This window comes from Oncorhynchus tshawytscha, unplaced genomic scaffold, assembly GCF_018296145.1.
Source record: "Oncorhynchus tshawytscha isolate Ot180627B unplaced genomic scaffold, Otsh_v2.0 Un_scaffold_5493_pilon_pilon, whole genome shotgun sequence".
Lineage (NCBI taxonomy): Eukaryota > Metazoa > Chordata > Actinopteri > Salmoniformes > Salmonidae > Oncorhynchus > Oncorhynchus tshawytscha.
In genome coordinates, this window is record NW_024609741.1 from 328,499 (window position 1) to 343,235 (window position 14,737).

Consider the following 14,737-nt stretch of genomic DNA (forward strand, 5'->3'; position numbering starts at 1 on the left):
CACACGGGACCATACATCACCAGTTCCTCCTGTACGAGCCTGCCAACTGAGTCACACGGGACCATACCTCACCAGTCCCTCCTGTACGAGCCTGCCAACTGAGTCACACAGGACCATACCTCACCAGTCCCTCCTGTACGAGCCTGCCAACGGAGTCACACGGGACCATACCTCACCAGTCCCTCCTATACGAGCCTGCCAACTGAGTCATATGGGACCATACCTCACCAATCCCTCCTGTACGAGCCTGCCAACTGAGTCATATGGGACCATACCTCACCAGTCCCTCCTGTACGAGCACATACTCCCTAATACTATCTAAGTTCTGTTTCCTTTGGACCAGACCACAGGAATTTATATGAGGGGGAAACTAATCACAGAGTTCAGTACACTGCCTAACAGGGCACACCAAAACAGGTCTCACAACTCTCTCTCTTTCTCCCCTGACTTGACAGTGGTGAGGTCATGCACTCTCTCTCTCTCTCTCGTTGAAACAGATGTGTGTGTCTCTACCGTAGTGAATCATAACTCAGCGTCTGTTTCTCATCCCCCAGCTGTGATCCAAGTCTCCGCTTCACACTCAGAATCCATCTCAGCTGACACTACCCGCTCCCCACCCTTATTCTTATTCTGTTATCTCCTGTTCTTCCTTATTATTGTTAGTATTACATTGTTATTGATTACTGCATTGTTGGGGTTAGAGCTGCAGGAAAGGGCATTTCCCTGTACTTGTGCACGTGACATTAAAACTTGATACATCACTACGGAATCACCTGGTCTGTCAAACAGATGGATTACCTGTCAAATGAAATGAGACAGACAGCATATAGGAACCATGTTGTTCTTGGACAAGAGACTGCATTGGGCTCCGATGGGAAGGGGACATGAGCCTGTTTAAACGTGACACGGGACGATATCAAAACACACACTGAGCATTTCATGCGCTGAATAAAAAAGGTTTAGACCTTACAGTGAAATGCTTACCTCCAATGCAGTTTTAAGAAAAATACCTAAGAAAATAAGATATTGTTTTACTGTTAAAACGTAATATAGTTGCGTTGCTAGGCGACTGTAAATTATTCTTATCTGCTGTTTGTACTGGGGCAGTGGGCGAGACCAAGCGAACGTCAATAATCTGCGTCATGTGTGACTAACATTGGAAACAGCGAATCAGAAGCTTGTCCGCGTTTTAAACCGACCAATGAGCGATTTATCATCTTTGTTTGCGGAAGTGGAGCTGCTACCCTCCAGGCAAGTTTCGAGAGCAAATTTGAATGTATTTTGGTGTTTGTTTACAGCTCAAATGAAAAGCAGCTCACTCGAGAACGAGTGTAACATCGTAATGCAAAGTCATACATTCTATAAGAGCAGATATCACTGTAAATATCCCACGTGTGCTTTCTCCGTCGACGTTCACTCTTTCAAATCCGCTAGCCAGTTTTCGGCAAAAAAAGCATGTTTTTATCGTGTCTTCCTTGTTTGTTCAGATGAGTACCTGTTCACTGGAGCATCCCAACGGGCAGAAGGCCGAATCTCTCCCAGCCAAGAGGCTCTGCAAGGGGGAGTGCGCGCAGGATGGGTCGGTCGGAGGTGGAGGGGGGAAGGCAAGCAGGGCCGTGGAGGTGGTAGGTGACATATCACTAATCTCGGCAACAACCCAGAACCAACATTGTTTGTCCACGAGAGAACATTTCACTGGCCTAGATAACCAGACCGGATGGAAAATGTACCAGTCTGTCAATCCGGAGTAGAAACAATAACAAAGCCTCTGTTATTGTAAAAATTCTGAGGGCCGGGCCTGGAAAAATGTAACCACTCAAATTCACGGACAGAGCTTTGGATGTAAGGACTGACCATCCAATATATACACATTATAGCTTGAAGCATGTTTTAACGCTATACAGTGTTTGTTTACATTTACAATGCTGACAAACATTGGAGTAAAACAAGCTCATATGAAGAATGTATAATGATGTTGCAATTGCAGATTGGCGTTTTTGTTTACTTTGTGGCAGCACATCTGGTTGGTGCCTGTTTGCACGTTGGCTAATATTAATTATCTAGCCTGACACAATCTCTTCCTCTATAGTCATACCAGTGTATAACCCCTCCTGTCTGTAGTCTATAGTCATACCAGTGTATAACCCCTCCTCCTGTCTCTAGTCTATAGTCATACCAGTGTATAACCCCTCCTGCTGTCTCTAGTCTATAGTCATACCAGTGTATAACCCCTCCTGTCTCTAGTCTATAGTCATACCAGTGTATAACCCCTCCTGTCTCTAGTCTATAGTCATACCAGTGTATAACCCCTCCTCCTGTCTCTAGTCTATAGTCATACCAGTGTATAACCCCTCCTCCTGTCTCTAGTCTATAGTCATACCAGTGTATAACCCCTCCTCCTGTCTCTAGTCTATAGTCATACCAGTGTATAACCCCTCCTCCTGTCTCTAGTCTATAGTCATACCAGTGCATAACGCCTCCTGCTGGCTGGATGAGTGTCTGCAGGGGATTGTGGACCAGGACTACACTGGCTCTATGGAACTGTCTGTCTATGATGACGCCAGCACTGTGAGTTACTAGAATACTACTATAGTACTACTGCAGTACTACTAATACTACCGCACTGTGAGTTACTATAGTACTACTATACTACTACTGCAGTACTACTCATACTACTTCACTGTGAGTTACTAGAATACTACAATAGTACTACTACAGTACTACTAATACTACCGCACTGTGAGTTACTAGAATACTACTACAGTACTAATAATACTACAGCACTGTGAGTTATTGAATACTACTACAGTACTACTACAATAGTACCAATACTACAGCACTGTGAGTTATTGAATACTACTATAGTACTACTACAGTACTACTAATGCTACAGCACTGTGAGTTACATACGTGCGTGTATGTGTTGTGTGTGTGTCAGGATGGTTCCAGAGCGATAGTGGAGGGATGGAGGGAGAGGCTGGAAAGGAGAGGTGTTTCCATGGTGATCTCTGGCCATGACTCCGCCCAACCCAGGGGAGGTAAGTGTACGAACGCAAGGTGTGTGTGTGTGTAAGCGAGGTGTGTGTGTGTGTATGCTAGGTGTGTGTGTGTGTATGAGGTGTGTGTATGAGGTGTGTGTATGAGGTGTGTGTGTATGAGGTGTGTGTGTGTGTGGTGTGTGTGTGTGAGGTGTGTGTATGCTAGGTGTGTGTATGCTAGGTGTGTGTGTATGAGGTGTGTGTGTGTGAGGTGTGTGTATGCTAGGTGTGTGTGTGTGAGTGTGTGTGTGTGTGTGAGGTGTGTGTGTGTGTGTGAGGTGTGTGTGTGTGTGTGAGGTGTGTGTATGCATGCTAGGTGTGTGTGTATTGTAACAGGCCCCATGTTGATCTCCTCTCCTCCAGTGGGTCATGCCAAGAACCAGGCTGTGTCTAGGTGTGTGTGTGTATTGTAACAGGCCCCATGTTGATCTCCTCTCCTCCAGTGGGTCATGCCAAGAACCAGGCTGTGTCTAGGTGTGTGTGTATTGTAACAGACCCCATGTTGATCTCCTCTCCTCCAGTGGGTCATGCCAAGAACCAGGCTGTGTCTCAGAGCTCAGGAAAGTACCTCTGCTTTCAGGACGCTGTGAGTCACAACACAACGTGTTTATGTTAACCTGTCTCCTGTGTGTTTGTCTGTGAGATAATGTGTGTGTCAGTATGTGGGAGAGAGAGGTAGAGTGAGAAAGTATATGTGTGTGTGTGTGTGTGTGTGTGTGTGTGTGTGTGTGTGTGTGTGTGTGTGTGTGTGTGTGTGTGTGTGTGTTAGAGGTCTGGAGGGAGTCATCGTCATGCTCTAGCTGCTGCTGTCTGACACATCTGGGCCACGTTTAGTACCACACACACTCACTCACTCACACACACACACACACACTCACACACACACACACACAGGCTATATAACAGGTGGGTACTGTATCAGAGTAAATGTTTGACAGAGCTGTCAGTATAACATGAGGACTGAGACTCCAGTCTGTGTGAGTGTTTGTGTTAGAGTGTGTGTGTGTTTGTGTTAGAGTGTGTGTTTGTGTGTGTGTGTTACACTTAGTAATTGCTAAATGAGCCTAAGCTCCACTGCATGTTACCGGTGTCAATGAGCGAGTTTGTTTTTCATGGCCCGGTGCCAGAGGTGGGCGGAGTTTTTACATTTCAGGCCATTCCATTGGTGCACATCTGAGAGCAAGAGAACCAAAGCACTAACCAGAGACATCGCAGCCAGGGACATCGCACACACACACACTCACACACTCGGATATGCTCTGTCTTGTGACGCACAAAAAATACAAAATATGGAACTGAATTATAGTCACGAGTTCTGGCCCCCGCCATGTGTGTGTGTGTGTGTGTCTAAGATGCCTGGGGCTGTTCTGTGCCCCAAAAAAAGCATATTTCCTGAAATGAGACTCTTTCTTATCCCGACTGGGCTGAAACAGAGTTGAAAGAGAACGGTGATAAAATCAGACCGTTCCTCTAGAAATATAATTAAATGGTCAAATAGAGTTCAGTATCTTTCTAAATATTATCCTCTCCGCCCTCTCAGAGTTTAATAGAATGAGTCGGGCAGATCCGGAGTGAAAACATTTTTTGGGGGGTGGGGTGTCTCACATCGAAATGATTGGCTGAGCCTCTGGACTGAGAACAGGAAGTTAAATGTATTGAGCTCATTAGAATAGTAGTTAAGTGGAATTAGTTTCTCATAATGCATGAAGAGAATGCAGCAGGGCCTGTTTCTGTGTGCCTGTTTCTGTGTGCCTGTTTCTGTGTGCCTGTTTCTGTGTGCCTGTTTCTGTGTGCCTGTTTCTGTGTGCCTGTTTCTGTTTGCCTGTTTCTGTGTGCCTGTTTCTGTGTGCCTGTTTCTGTGTGCCTGTTTCTGTTTGCCTGTTTCTGTTTGCCTGTTTCTGTGTGCCTGTTTCTGTGTGCCTGTTTCTGTGTGCCTGTTTCTGTGTGCCTGTTTCTGTGTGCCTGTTTCTGTGTGCCTGTTTCTGTGTGCCTGTTTCTGTGTGCCTGTTTCTGTTTGCCTGTTTCTGTTTGCCTGTTTCTGTGTGCCTGTTTCTGTGTGCCTGTTTCTGTTTGCCTGTTTCTGTGTGCCTGTTTCTGTGTGCCTGTTTCTGTGTGCCTGTTTCTGTTTGCCTGTTTCTGTGTGCCTGTTTCTGTGTGCCTGTTTCTGTGTGCCTGTTTCTGTGTGCCTGTTTCTGTGTCCCTGTTTCTGTTTGCCTGTTTCTGTGTGCCTGTTTCTGTGTGCCTGTTTCTGTGTGCCTGTTTCTGTGTGCCTGTTTCTGTGTGCCTGTTTCTGTGTGCCTGTTTCTGTGTGCCTGTTTCTGTTTGCCTGTTTCTGTTTGCCTGTTTCTGTGTGCCTGTTTCTGTTTGCCTGTTTCTGTGTGCCTGTTTCTGTGTGACTGTTTCTGTTTGCCTGTTTCTGTGTGCCTGTTTCTGTTTGCCTGTTTCTGTGTGACTGTTTCTGTGTGCCTGTTTCTGTGTGCCTGTTTCTGTGTGCCTGTTTCTGTGTGCCTGTTTCTGTTTGCCTGTTTCTGTGTGCCTGTTTCTGTGTGCCTGTTTCTGTGTGCCTGTTTTTGTGTGCCTGTTTCTGTTTGCCTGTTTCTGTGTGCCTGTTTCTGTTTGCCTGTTTCTGTGTGCCTGTTTCTGTTTGACTGTTTCTGTTTGCCTGTTTCTGTGTGCCTGTTTCTGTGTGCCTGTTTCTGTGTGCCTGTTTCTGTGTGCCTGTTTCTGTTTGACTGTTTCTGTGTGCCTGTTTCTGTGTGCCTGTTTCTGTTTGACTGTTTCTGTGTGCCTGTTTCTGTGTGCCTGTTTCTGTGTGCCTGTTTCTGTGTGCCTGTTTCTGCCTGTTTCTGTGTAGCCAGTCAGCGTGCAGAAAGAGGCAGTCACTGTGAAGAAACAGTCAGTGTGCAGAAACAGTCAGCGTGTAGAAACAGTCAGCGTGCAGAAACAGTCAGCGCGCAGAAACGGTCAGTGCGCAGAAACAGTCAGCGTGTAGAAACAGTCGGCGTGCAGAAACAGTCGGCGCGTAGAAACAGTCAGCGTGCAGAAACAGTCAGCGTGTAGAAACAGTCAGCGTGTAGAAACAGTCAGCGTGTAGAAACAGTCGGCGTGCAGAAACAGTCGGCGTGCAGAAACAGTCGGCGTGCAGAAACAGTCAGCGTGCAGAAACAGTCAGCGTGTAGAATCAGTCAGTGTGCAGAAACAGTCAGCGTGCAGAAACAGTCAGCGTGTAGAAACAGTCAGCGTGTAGAAACAGTCAGCGTGTAGAAACAGTCAGCGTGCAGAAACAGTCAGCGTGTAGAAACAGTCAGCGTGTAGAAACAGTCAGCGTGTAGAAACAGTCAGCGTGCAGAAACAGTCAGCGTGCAGAAACAGCGTGTAGAAACAGTCAGCGTGTAGAAACAGTCAGCGTGTAGAAACAGTCAGCGTGCAGAAACAGCGTGTAGAAACAGTCAGCGTGTAGAAACAGTCAGCGTGTAGAAACAGTCAGCGTGCAGAAACAGCGTGTAGAAACAGTCAGCGTGTAGAAACAGTCAGCGTGTAGAAACAGTCAGCGTGCAGAAACAGCGTGTAGAAACAGTCAGCGTGTAGAAACAGTCAGCGTGTAGAAACAGTCAGCGTGCAGAAACAGTCAGCGTGCAGAAACAGTCAGCGTGCAGAAACAGTCAGCGTGTAGAAACAGTCAGCGTGCAGAAACAGTCAGCGTGCAGAAACAGTCAGCGTGCAGAAACAGTCAGCGTGCAGAAACAGTCAGCGTGCAGAAACAGTCAGCGTGTAGAAACAGTCAGCGTGCAGAAACAGTCAGCGTGCAGAAACAGTCAGCGTGCAGAAACAGTCAGCGTGCAGAAACAGTCAGCGTGCAGAAACAGTCAGCGTGCAGAAACAGTCAGCGTGCAGAAACAGTCAGCGTGTAGAAACAGTCAGCGTGCAGAAACAGTCAGCGTGCAGAAACAGTCAGCGTGCAGAAACAGTCATTCCTAAAGGCTTCCTCCAAAAACCTTCCCAGTTAAATGTTGACTGTAAAGTCGTCCACCTGGCAGAATGACATCATGATGATGTCTATCATGGTGGGTGTTTGATTTACAGACTCTCCCATCACATGTACACTGCTATAGAAACAGAATGATATCATGATGATGTCTATCATGGTGGGCGTTTGATTTACAGACTCTCCCATCACATGTACACTGCTATAGAAACACCACAGTCTCTCAGGGTCACAGTTCAATGAAAGGGCAGCTACTCTTGGCCTCCTGATGTGGTTCAACAGTTGTTGTGGAATTAGAACTACATTTGGTGTTTGTCCCATTTTGTGAAGTCTTGGTTGGTGAGCGGACCCCAGACCTCACAACCATAAAGGACAATGGGTTCTATTACGGATTCAAGTATTTTTAGCCAGATCCTAATTGGTATGTTGAATTTTATTTTCCTTTTGATGGCATAGGAGGCCCATCTTGCCTTGTCTCTCAGATCGTTCACAGCTTTGTGGTAGTTACCTGTGGCGCTGATGTTTAGGCTGAGGTATGTATGGTTTTTTGTGTGCTCTAGGGCAACGGTGTCTAGATGGAATTTGTATTTGTGGTCCTGGTGATTGGACCTTTTTAAAACAGCATTATGTCTTACTGAGATTTACTGTCAGGGCCCAGGTCTGACAGAATCTGTGCAGAAGATCTAGGTGCTGCTGACGACCCTTCTTGGTTGGGGACAGAAACACCAGATCATCAGTAGACATTTGACTTCAGATTCTAGTAGGGTGGGGCCGGGTGCTGCAGACTGTTCTAGTGCCCTCTCCAATTCGTTGATGTATATGTTGAAGAGGGCGGGGCTTAAGCTGCAGACTGTTCTAGTGCCCTCTACAATTCGTTGATGTATATGTTGAAGAGGGCGGGGCTTAAGCTGCAGACTGTTCTAGTGCCCTCTCCAATTCGTTGATGTATATGTTGAAGAGGGCGGGGCTTAAGCTGCAGACTGTTCTAGTGCCCTCTCCAATTCGTTGATGTATATGTTGAAGAGGGCGGGGCTTAAGCTGCATCCCTGTGTCACCCCACGGCCCTGTGGGAAGAAAAACCTCACATTTGTTGTTTGTGTACATGGGTTTCATAATGTCATGTTTTTCCCCCAACACCTCTTTCCATCAATTTGTATAGTAGACCCTCATTTCTGGTTCTCTCTGTCTCTCTGTCTCTCTTTCTCTCTGTCAATTCAATTCAATTCAAGGGCTTTATTGGCATGGGAAACATGTGTTAACATTGCCAAAGCAAGTGAGGTAGACAACATACAAAGTGAATATATAAAGTGAAAAACAACAAAAATTAACAGTAAACATTACACATACAGAAGTTTCAAAACAGTAAAGACATTACAAATGTCATATTATATATATATACAGTGTTTTAACAATGTACAAATGGTAAAGGACACAAGATCAAATAAATAAGCATAAATATGGGTGTATTTACAATGGTGTTTGTTCTTCACTGGTTGCCCTTTTCTCGTGGCAACAGGTCACAAATCTTGCTGCTGTGATGGCACACTGTGGAATTTCACCCAGTAGATATGGGAGTTTTTCAAAATTGGATTTGTTTTCGAATTCTTTGTGGATCTGTGTAATCTGAGGGAAATATGTCTCTCTAATATGGTCATACATTGGGCAGGAGGTTAGGAAGTGCGGTTCAGTTTCCACCTCATTTTGTGGGCAGTGAGCACATAGCCTGTCTTCTCTTGAGAGCCATGTCTGCCTACGGCGGCCTTTCTCAATAGCAAGGCTATGCTCACTGAGTCTGTACATAGTCAAGGCTTTCCTTAATTTTGGGTCAGTCACAGTGGTCAGGTATTCTGCCGCTGTGTACTCTCTGTGTAGGGCCAAATAGCATTCTAGTTTGCTCTGTTTTTTTTGTTAATTCTTTCCAATGTGTTAAGTAGTTATCTTTTTGTTTTCTCATAATTTGGTTGGGTCTGTCTCTCTCTGTCTCTCTCTCTCTCTCTCTCTCTCTCTCTCTCTCTCTCTCTCTCTCTGTCTCTCTCTCTCTCTCTCTCTCTCTCTCTCTCGCTGTCTCTCTCTCTCTCTCTGTCAACCTCTGGTGTGTTATGTCTGATGTGTGTGTAAGTGTTGATTCTGAACATGTCTGTTTAGATCCTCTCTGAAGATCGCGACCTCCCGGAGTGCTCTAGTCATAACAAACACACTGTTAAACCCATCAACACACCTTGAAATGTTTGTGAGAGAGCTAGCTAACCTTGTGTGTGAGAGAGAGAGCATGCTAACTGTAAGTTTGTGTGTGTGTGTGTGTGTGTGTGTGTGTGTGTGTGTGTGTGTGTGTGTGTGTGTGTGTGTGTGTGTGTGTGTGTGAGAGAGAGAACACGCGTGGTGTGTGTGTATGAGAGAGAATGCTAACCTTAACTGTGTGTGTGAGAGAGAGAACACGCGTGGTGTGTGTATGAGAGAGAATGCTAACCTTAACTGTGTGTGTATGTGAGAGAGAGTGTATGTGTGAGAGAGAATGCTAACCTTAACTGTGTGTGTATGTGAGAGAGAGTGTGTGTGTGAGAGAGAATGCTAACCTTAACTGTGTGTGCGTGTGTGTGTGTGAGAGAGCATGCTAACTGTAACTGTGTGTGAGAGAGCGCATGCTAACTGTGTGTGTGTGAGAGAGAGCATGCTAACTGTAACTGTGTGTGTGAGAGAGAGCATGCTAACTGTAACTGTGTGTGAGAGAGAGAGCATGCTAACTGTAACTGTGTGTGTGAGAGAGGCATGCTAACTGTAACTATGTGTGTGAGAGAGAGCATGCTAACTGTAACTATGTGTGTGTGAGAGAGAGAGCATGCTAACTGTAACTGTGTGTGTGAGAGAGAGAGCATGCTAACTGTAACTGTGTGTGAGAGAGAGAGCATGCTAACTGTAACTGTGTGTGTGAGAGAGAGCATGCTAACTGTAACTGTGTGTGAGAGAGAGCATGCTAACTGTAACTGTGTGTGAGAGAGAGCATGCTAACTGTAACTGTGTGTGAGAGAGAGAGCATGCTAACTGTAACTGTGTGTGAGAGAGAGCATGCTAACTGTAACTGTGTGTGAGAGAGAGCATGCTAACTGTAACTGTGTGTGTGAGAGAGAGCATGCTAACTGTAACTGTGTTTGTGTGAGAGAGAGCATGCTAACTGTAACTGTGTGTGCGAGAGAGCATGCTAACTGTAACTGTGTGTGAGAGAGCATGCTAACTGTAACTGTGAGAGAGAGAGCATGCTAACTGTAACTGTGTGTGAGAGAGAGCATGCTAACTGTAACTGTGAGAGAGATAGCATGCTAACTGTAACTGTGTGTGTGTGAGAGAGGCATGCTAACTGTAACTGTGTGTGAGAGAGAGCATGCTAACTGTAACTGTGTGTGAGAGAGGCATGCTAACTGTAACTGTGTGTGAGAGAGCATGCTAACTGTAACTGTGTGTGAGAGAGGCATGCTAACTGTAACTGTGTTTGAGAGAGAGCATGCTAACTGTAACTGTGTGTGTGAGAGAGAGCATGCTAACTGTAACTGTGTGTGAGAGTGAGCATGCTAACTGTAACTGTGAGAGAGAGCATGCTAACTGTAACTGTGTGTGAGAGAGAGCATGCTAACTGTAACTGTGTGTGAGAGTGAGAGAGAGAGCATGCTAACTGTAACTGTGTGAGAGAGAGAGCATGCTAACTGTAACTGTGTGAGAGAGAGAGCATGCTAACTGTAACTGTGTGTGTGAGAGAGAGAGCATGCTAACTGTAACTGTGTGTGAGAGAGCGAGCATGCTAACTGTAACTGTGTGTGTGAGAGAGAGCATGCTAACTGTAACTATGTGTGTGAGAGAGAGCATGCAAACTGTAACTGTGTGAGAGAGAGCATGCTAACTGTAACTGTGTGAGAGAGAGCATGCTAACTGTAACTGTGTGAGAGAGAGCATGCTAACTGTAACTGTGTGAGAGAGAGCATGCTAACTGTAACTGTGTGTGAGAGAGAGAGAGCATGCTAACTGTAACTGTGTGTGAGAGAGAGGCATGGTAACTGTAACTATGTGTGTGAGAGAGAGCATGCAAACTGTAACTGTGTGAGAGAGAGCATGCTAACTGTAACTGTGTGAGAGAGAGCATGCTAACTGTAACTGTGTGAGAGAGAGCATGCTAACTGTAACTGTGTGAGAGAGAGCATGCTAACTGTAACTGTGTGAGAGAGAGCATGCTAACTGTAACTGTGTGAGAGAGAGCATGCTAACTGTAACTGTGTGCGAGAGAGAGCATGCTAACTGTAACTGTGTGTGTGTGAGAGAGAGAGCATGCTAACTGTAACTATGTGTTCCAGGATGATGTGATGATGCCTCAGCGAATACATCTCCAATACGAGGCCTGCCTCTTCAACTCTACCTCTGTAAGTACTACTGTCTGTCTAGAGCCCAGGGAGTACAGCTCTAGTCTGATGAGTTATCCCTCCCTCTAGAGCCCAGGGAGTACAGCTCTAGTCTGATGAGTTATCCCTCCCTCTAGAGCCCAGGGAGTACAGCTCTAGTCTGATGAGTTATCCCTCCCTCTAGAGCCCAGGGAGTACAGCTCTAGTCTGATGAGTTATCCCTCCCTCTGTCCATCTCCTCCCTCCTCTCCATTTCCTCCCTCCATATCTCCATCCATCTCTTCCCTCCATATCTCCATCTATCTCCTCTCGCTCTTTCTCCTTATCCTCCCTGCCTCTCTCCATCTCCTCTCTTCCTCTCCTCCCTCCCACTCTCCTCTCTCCATCTCATCATCTCCTCCCTCCCACTCTCCTCTCTCCATCTCATCATCTCCTCCCTCTCTCCATCTCCCTCTCCATCTCCTCCTTCCCTCTCTCCTCCCTCTCTCCATCTCTTCCTTCCCTCTCTCCTCCCTCTCTCCATCTCTTCCCTCCCTCTCTCCATCTCCTCCCTCCCTCTCCTCCCTCCCTCCCCTCTCTCTCTCCACCTCGCTCCCTCTCTCTCTCCACCTCCCTCCCTCTCTCTCTCCACCTCCCTCCCTCTCTCTCTCCACCTCCCTCCCTCTCTCTCTTCACCTCCCTCCCTCTCTCTCTCCACCTCCCTCTCTCTCCACCTCCCTCCCTCTCTCTCCACCTCCCCCTCTCTCTCCACCTCCCTCCCTCCCTCTCTATATCTCCCTCCCTCCCTCTCTCTCCATCTCCCTCCCTCTCTCTCTCCATCTCTCCATCTCCCTCCCTCTCTATCTCCCTCCCTCCCTCTCTATCTCCCTCCCTCCCTCTCTATCTCCCTCCCTCCCTCTCTATCTCCCTCCCTCTCTATCTCCCTCCCTCCCTCTCTATCTCCCTCCCCTCTCTCTCCATCTCTCCATCTCCCTCCCTCTCTCTCCATCTCCCTCCCCCTCTCTATCTCCCTCCCTCCCTCTCTCTCCATCTCCCTCCCTCTCTCTCTCCACCTCCCTCCCTCTCTCTCTCCACCTCCCTCCCTCTCTCTCCACCTCCCTCCCTCTCTCTCCACCTCCCTCCCTCTCTCTCCACCTCCCTCCCTCTCTCTCCACCTCCCTCCCTCCCTCTCTCTCCATCTCCCTCCCTCTCTCTCTCCATCTCTCCATCTCCCTCCCTCTCTATCTCCCTCCCTCCCTCTCTATCTCCCTCCCTCCCTCTCTATCTCCCTCCCTCTCTCTCTCCATCTCCTCCTTCCCTCTCTCCTCCCTCTCTCCATCTCTTCCTTCCCTCTCTCCTCCCTCTCTCCATCTCTTCCCTCCCTCTCTCCATCTCACTCCCTCCCTCTCCTCCCTCCCTCCCTCCCTCTCTCTCTCCACCTCCCTCCCTCTCTCTCCACCTCCCTCCCTCCCTCCCTCTCTATATCTCCCTCCCTCCCTCTCTCTCCATCTCCCTCCCTCTCTCTCTCCATCTCTCCATCTCCCTCCCTCTCTATCTCCCTCTCTCCTCCCTCTCTCCATCTCTTCCTTCCCTCTCTCCTCCCTCTCTCCAGCTCTTCCCTCCCTCTCTCCATCTCACTCCCTCCCTCTCCTCCCTCCCTCCCTCTCTCTCTCCACCTCCCTCTCTCTCTCCACCTCCCTCCCTCTCTCTCCACCTCCCTCCCTCTCTCTCCACCTCCCTCCCTCCCTCTCTCTCCATCTCCCTCCCTCTCTCTCTCCATCTCTCCATCTCCCTCCCTCTCTATCTCCCTCCCTCCCTCTCTATCTCCCTCCCTCCCTCTCTATCTCCCTCCCTCTCTCTCTCCATCTCTCCATCTCCCTCCCTCTCTCTCCATCTCCCTCCCCCTCTCTATCTCCCTCCCTCCCTCTCTCTCCATCTCCCTCCCTCCCTCTCTCTCTCCACCTCCCTCCCTCTCTCTCTCCACCTCCCTCCCTCTCTCTCCACCTCCCTCTCTCTCTCCATCTCTCCATCTCCCTCCCTCTCTCTCCATCTCCCTCCCCCTCTCTATCTCCCTCCCTCCCTCTCTCTCCATCTCCCTCCCTCTCTCTCTCCACCTCCCTCCCTCTCTCTCTCCACCTCCCTCCCTCTCTCTCCACCTCCCTCCCTCTCTCTCCACCTCCCTCCCTCTCTCTCCACCTCCCTCCCTCTCTCTCCACCTCCCTCCCTCTCTCTCCACCTCCCTCCCTCCCTCTCTCTCCATCTCCCTCCCTCTCTCTCTCCATCTCTCCATCTCCCTCCCTCTCTATCTCCCTCCCTCCCTCTCTATCTCCCTCCCTCCCTCTCTATCTCCCTCCCTCTCTCTCTCCATCTCCTCCTTCCCTCTCTCCTCCCTCTCTCCATCTCTTCCTTCCCTCTCTCCTCCCTCTCTCCATCTCTTCCCTCCCTCTCTCCATCTCACTCCCCTCCCTCTCCTCCCTCCCTCCCTCCCTCTCTCTCTCCACCTCCCTCCCTCTCTCTCCACCTCCCTCCCTCCCTCCCTCTCTATATCTCCCTCCCTCCCTCTCTCTCCATCTCCCTCCCTCTCTCTCTCCATCTCTCCATCTCCCTCCCTCTCTATCTCCCTCTCTCCTCCCTCTCTCCATCTCTTCCTTCCCTCTCTCCTCCCTCTCTCCAGCTCTTCCCTCCCTCTCTCCATCTCACTCCCTCCCTCTCACTCCCTCCCTCCCTCTCTCTCTCCACCTCCCTCTCTCTCTCCACCTCCCTCCCTCTCTCTCCACCTCCCTCCCTCTCTCTCCACCTCCCTCCCTCCCTCTCTCTCCATCTCCCTCCCTCTCTCTCTCCATCTCTCCATCTCCCTCCCTCTCTATCTCCCTCCCTCCCTCTCTATCTCCCTCCCTCCCTCTCTATCTCCCTCCCTCTCTCTCTCCATCTCTCCATCTCCCTCCCTCTCTCTCCATCTCCCTCCCCCTCTCTATCTCCCTCCCTCCCTCTCTCTCCATCTCCCTCCCTCCCCTCTCTCTCTCCACCTCCCTCCCTCTCTCTCTCCACCTCCCTCCCTCTCTCTCTCCACCTCCCTCCCTCTCTCTCCACCTCCCTCCCTCTCTCTCCACCTCCCTCCCTCTCTCTCCATCTCCCTCCCTCTCTCTCTCCATCTCCCTCCCTCTCTCTCCATCTCCTCCCTCTCTCTCCGTCTCCCTCCCTCTCTCTCCGTCTCCCTCCCTCTCTCTCTCTCCATCTCCCTCCCTCTCTCTCTCTCCATCTCCCTCCCCCTCTCTCTCCATCTCCCTCCCTCCCTCTCTCTCTCCACCTCCCTCCCTCTCTCTCCATCTCCCTCCCTCTCTCTCTCCATCTCC

The 14,737-nt window shown here is 49.0% G+C and overlaps 1 protein-coding gene across 7 annotated transcripts in view; it reads left to right on the forward strand.

Annotated features, from left to right (window-relative positions):
- The first annotated feature begins 1,143 nt into the window (after positions 1-1,143).
- The window catches only part of LOC121845695 (UDP-GlcNAc:betaGal beta-1,3-N-acetylglucosaminyltransferase-like protein 1), a 41,482-nt gene continuing 27,888 nt past the window's right edge, over positions 1,144-14,737 (forward strand). For 2 of the 7 annotated variants that reach the window (XM_042317468.1, XM_042317467.1), the window contains exons 1-6: positions 1,163-1,251; positions 1,488-1,625; positions 2,452-2,568; positions 2,939-3,038; positions 3,482-3,624; positions 11,361-11,426. In XM_042317468.1, coding sequence (XP_042173402.1) covers positions 1,488-1,625; positions 2,452-2,568; positions 2,939-3,038; positions 3,482-3,624; positions 11,361-11,426 — 564 coding nt within the window. In that variant the 5' untranslated portion in view covers positions 1,163-1,251. The other 5 variants (XM_042317471.1, XM_042317469.1, XM_042317470.1 and 2 more) reach the window with 5 other exon arrangements.